The sequence below is a fragment of the Hordeum vulgare genome, chromosome 7H, assembly GCF_904849725.1.
Source record: "Hordeum vulgare subsp. vulgare chromosome 7H, MorexV3_pseudomolecules_assembly, whole genome shotgun sequence".
NCBI lineage: Eukaryota > Viridiplantae > Streptophyta > Magnoliopsida > Poales > Poaceae > Hordeum > Hordeum vulgare.
The window spans coordinates 568058961-568063593 of NC_058524.1; the positions used below are offsets into that span (position 1 = coordinate 568058961).

At 46.2% G+C, this 4633-nt stretch overlaps 1 protein-coding gene across 1 annotated transcript; it reads right to left on the bottom strand.

Annotated features, from left to right (window-relative positions):
• Positions 1 to 2257: 2257 nt before the first annotated feature.
• On the bottom strand, positions 2258 to 4035 carry LOC123412322 (pentatricopeptide repeat-containing protein At1g11290, chloroplastic-like). The gene has a single exon (XM_045105277.1). It carries the CDS (start codon positions 3978 to 3980, stop codon positions 2568 to 2570), a length of 1413 nt encoding a protein of 470 aa, XP_044961212.1. The 5' UTR covers positions 3981 to 4035; the 3' UTR covers positions 2258 to 2567.
• Between the last annotated feature and the right edge of the window lie 598 nt (positions 4036 to 4633).

Genomic DNA, 4633 nt, shown 5'->3' on the forward strand with positions numbered 1-4633 from the left:
TCTTAGCAAGACTCCTCCATCAGGGCGACGGTCCAATTCGACCCAACGGTCAACCTTTTACAACTTTTGCAGAAGAGTGAGAATATCAGAAAAAAAAATCTTCAGGTTCGTCTGGATTCGAACAGGAACATGCGCAATTGTGGATGCTAGCTAGTAATAGCAAATAAGAATTCACAATTATACTTTGAGCATATCTCACAGTAGTGAATTTGGAAAAGTTACTGGTGCCGTGTAGAGAAGAGAAGCTTTCTGTATTTCTTCACCATTGACTTCAATGCAAGACACGGCAGTACTCATCTCAACGTCTCTTTCCTCGCTCCCATCTCTTTCCTTACATCCACAACACATCCCCAATTCTCATTAGAGCATCTAAGCTCGACGCTGTCACATAATTACCCCCATGGTCGGGCTCAATGCCGATCACACGATCAATCAAACCCGCCGAACAATGCCAATGCCAAACCCCCTCTCGCTCCTCGGTTTAGTCTCGAATTTACAACTGCAGATACACCCTGCAGATTACCGTTAGGATGTTCAGCCAGTAGGATGTGCCAACACGCGTGTGAAGTTGTATGGGAAAAAGAAGGGCTCCCAGTTCAAGTTCAAAAAACATTCAGAAATGTGTATTCCAAGCCTTGCTTTGAGTGTTGATTTTATGACCCAGCCTAAAAACAACTAATTCTCAACTGTCGTGTCATTCGAAGTTGTTGGTCTAGCAACACTGCGGAATCTAGTTTTGTAAGTTGGGTGTTCATTTAATAACAACTGCTTGCCGAGAGCCCGAGACCCATCCCTCCCACTGGCAAGCTGGATACAATCGGATCTCTGGGCCACTATACCCCTACCTGATTAAGTGATCAGGAATTCCCAGGCTGCTACTACTGGGATAGTATTGGGCATGTCTTTGTCGTGAGAATAAATTAATGCCAGTAGTAGAGATGTGAAAACCAGTGACATAAACGATAGACACGCAAAAGCCTTGCACATTACTATGTTTTTAACATCAAGTTGGATGGACCGTCCCTATCAGCGCTATGTGGTGTACGCCCACAGGATAAAAACAACAATATGTGCAGCGAAAGATGACCCAACTTACAAGCTATGTTCCACTGTGTTGCCCTCCCGTAGACGATAGCTAACTAAGACTAACCATGGAAGTACCGCGCCATGGGTGGCCAATCTTTTGTTTTTTGCAGGTGCCATGGGTGACCAACTCGATGACTAACCCGAGCACTGTGGGTTTTAACGAACTATACTAGTGGGTTCCAAAGAAACACTGATTTTTTGCGACATGATAAGTGACACCGTTGGGTTTGCATTTGAAACGCGCTTTCTTAAGATCATGGTTTTGTAATCATGAAAAGATATACCGTAGAAGGAAAATAGGCAGAGCTAAATTTTAGAGAAACCACCAAACAAACCAAACCGCGAAGTTGTAAAAACTGTACGGCTCAGTGCAACAGCTCAATGGCTGTGACAGTTTGTTCAGAGCAGGTGCATCCATCCTAACTCTTTCAGGTTGATGCTTAATGGGGAACTAGGAAGAGCTGATTCGCTGCCGCAGCACAGCAGTTGAGATGGTCAACCGTCCAACACAGCCTACACTGGAGTCGGCAAAGGCGATGTGCCTGCCACCATTTTTCACTGGCAGCGAGAGTGCCCAGTCTAGTTCTATGCTTCGTCCATCTCTAAACCCCAAAAAATCATGACGCAAGGTGTCAGGTTTCTTGTGGAGCATCCACTGATTAGGGGCAAATCCAGTGCCCCATTGCACTTGTCTAGGACTTTATCAACCTGGTGATGCAGCTTTTGACTACTTTTGGCAGAAGATCAACTTACATGAGATGCATCTACACAAGGGTAATAAACAAAGGTAACTACGCTGGTTGTTAATTTGTTTGCTAAAATTGAGCTACATAAGAAATAGTCGCATACTGCAAATTGTATGATTCCCATGTTGTTCTTCGTCTAGATGTGAGGGCCCTGATGCCGGTCGCTTGGTGAGGACGGCCACGGCTTTCTCCATTTTTTTTTCAAATTTAGCCAGGATCTCGCCCATTGGCAAGTAGAGAGGGTTGCTTCTCGCCTCTGGCCAAATGGCCATATATCATCTTCTTACAAGAAGATGTGCAATGCTTTTGTGTGTTCCGAGGAAAAAATTGGGCACACACAGAAAATACCTAGTAGTCTAGTATTGAATTACCCAGTCATTTGGATGTGAGGTTATTAATCATCAATTGTGACAACAACATCGAGATAGACATCGCCTAAGACGACTAATCAACGAGGGATATATATGTATACAAAGATGTTCCAAAAGGTTCAAAGGACAGGCATGTTGACAGCTGACACATATATGTCTAATAACAACTAGCAAGACTCCTCCACCAGACCAACAGTCCAATTTGACCAATAATAGCCTACCTTTTTGCATCTTGTGCAGAAGACTAAGATTCTTGAATTTGTATAGAAATTTGCATAACTGTGGATGCTAGCTAGTAGTAATTGCAAATAAAATTCATAATTATACTTCAAGCAAATCTCATAGCAGTGGAGTTGAAAAGTTGTTACTGCTGTTGTGCAGAAGAGAAGCTTTCTGCATTTTCTTCATCATTGACTTCAATGTAAGAAAGGGCAGTACCGCATCTTGACGTCTCTTTCCTCACACCCATCTCCACCCTTACATCCACAACACGTCCCCAGTTCTCATTGACAGCATATAAGTTTGACGCAAGCACATAATTCCCCTCATGGTCTGGCTCCATGTCGATCAAATGATCCATCACCTTCGTCGCTAAACTGATATTTCCATGATCACGACATGCTCCGGTCAATACACGCCATATTGCAGGATCAGGCTTCACAGGCATGGCCAGAACAAACTCAAACGCCTCGTCTAACATGTCAGATCTGCACAGCAGGTCCACCATGCTTCCATAATGCTCCATCCATGGTGTGATGTGATACTCTTCAACCATGGACTTGAACAACTGGCGTCCCTCACTCACTAGCCTGGAGTGGCAACAAGCATTGATCATGCTCAAGAAGATAACCTCATCAGGCCAGAACCCTTGTCTGAGCATCTGCGAAAAACGGACAAGGGCAGCCACCCCATGTCCATGCACAGCAAGTGCCTGTATCATGGCTGTCCATGACACCACAGTCCTTGCACTCATGGAGTCAAATATCTGACATGACTTCTTCACCCTGCCCATCTTACCATGCATATGGATGAAAGAATTGGCGACACGGGTTTTCTCCAAGAAGCCATTCTCGCTTGCATATTCCTCCACCCACTCCCCCAACTCCGATGCACAATCCAATTTTGTGCACGCCGAGATGACTGCGAGCAGGGTGACCTCATCGACCTTGACAACGGCAAGCCTCATCTCGTTGAACACCGCCAGCGCCTCTGCTGGGCGTCCATTCTCGCAGCAAGCATTGATCATGCAGGTCCAAGAAACCACGCTCTTATTCCCCATCCCGGCGAACACCGCGCTGGCTTTAGAGAACCGCCCGCATCTCCCGTACATGCTCACCAGCGCATTGAGAACGCGCAGATCAAGAACAGGGACATTCCTCACGGCATACCCGTGGAGCTCTCTCCCGTGCACCAGACTCCTCAGCTGCGCGCACGCAGACAAGAGGCTCGTGACGGAGAGGTTGTTGGGCCGGGAGCCCTCGCCCACCATGGAGGACACGGCGAGCAGGGCGTGTTGGGGTTGACGGGAGCGCGCGCAGGCGGAGACGAGGGTATTCCATAGAGGGATGTCCCGGCGGGGGGTTTCGTCGAACAGCTGGCGCGCGGAGGCCAGGCGGCCGGAGGCGGCGTATGACTTGAGGAAGGACGAGCAGAGGTGGAGACAGGAGGGGAGAAAACCGAGCTTTAGAGCGGGCGCGTGGAGCTGGGCGGCGGAGGCGGCAGACAGGGCGCCGAAGATCGCCGCGGCGTCGCGCAAGGTGGTGGCGCTGGCGCTCATGGGTCATGGCGGCAGCGGCACACCCGTGGGCATTTGATTTGGGAGCTATCGGATAAATGACAAGAAAGCCCCTGCCGCTTCTACAATTTGATACTAGTACTGTAGCACATGCCAGGGGTATTGTTAATATTCAATCTGAAGGTGCGCGAGAGCGGCGGTGCGTCCCGCATCGACTATTTGGTCAAATCCGGTGGTAGACGAACAAGAAGTTAACATCACCATGTCCTTTTAATTTTTAGATGAACAAGAAGTTAACATCTCATAATATCAACACCTCCCTAAATTAATAATAATATACTCACATCTTTTTCATATCACCATATCAATATCATTAACTCATAAATTTCTCTATATGTGCTACATGATGGTTTTAATTATCACTCACTGAACACCTATTATTTTTGGTCTAGTCTTATGACCCGTGCAAATTACCGTCACTATTTATTTATATCTCAAACAAATATAAGTGAAGAACGAGAGCATAATATTTTTATAAAATCTACATGTCACCATGCTCAAAAAGATATAAGTGAAGTACTAGAGCAATTCCTAAGCTCAAAAGATATAAGTGAAGTATATAGAGTATTCTAACAAATTATGATGATGGTGTATCTCTCTCAAATAGGTGTGTCCATCAAAATATGATTGTGTCA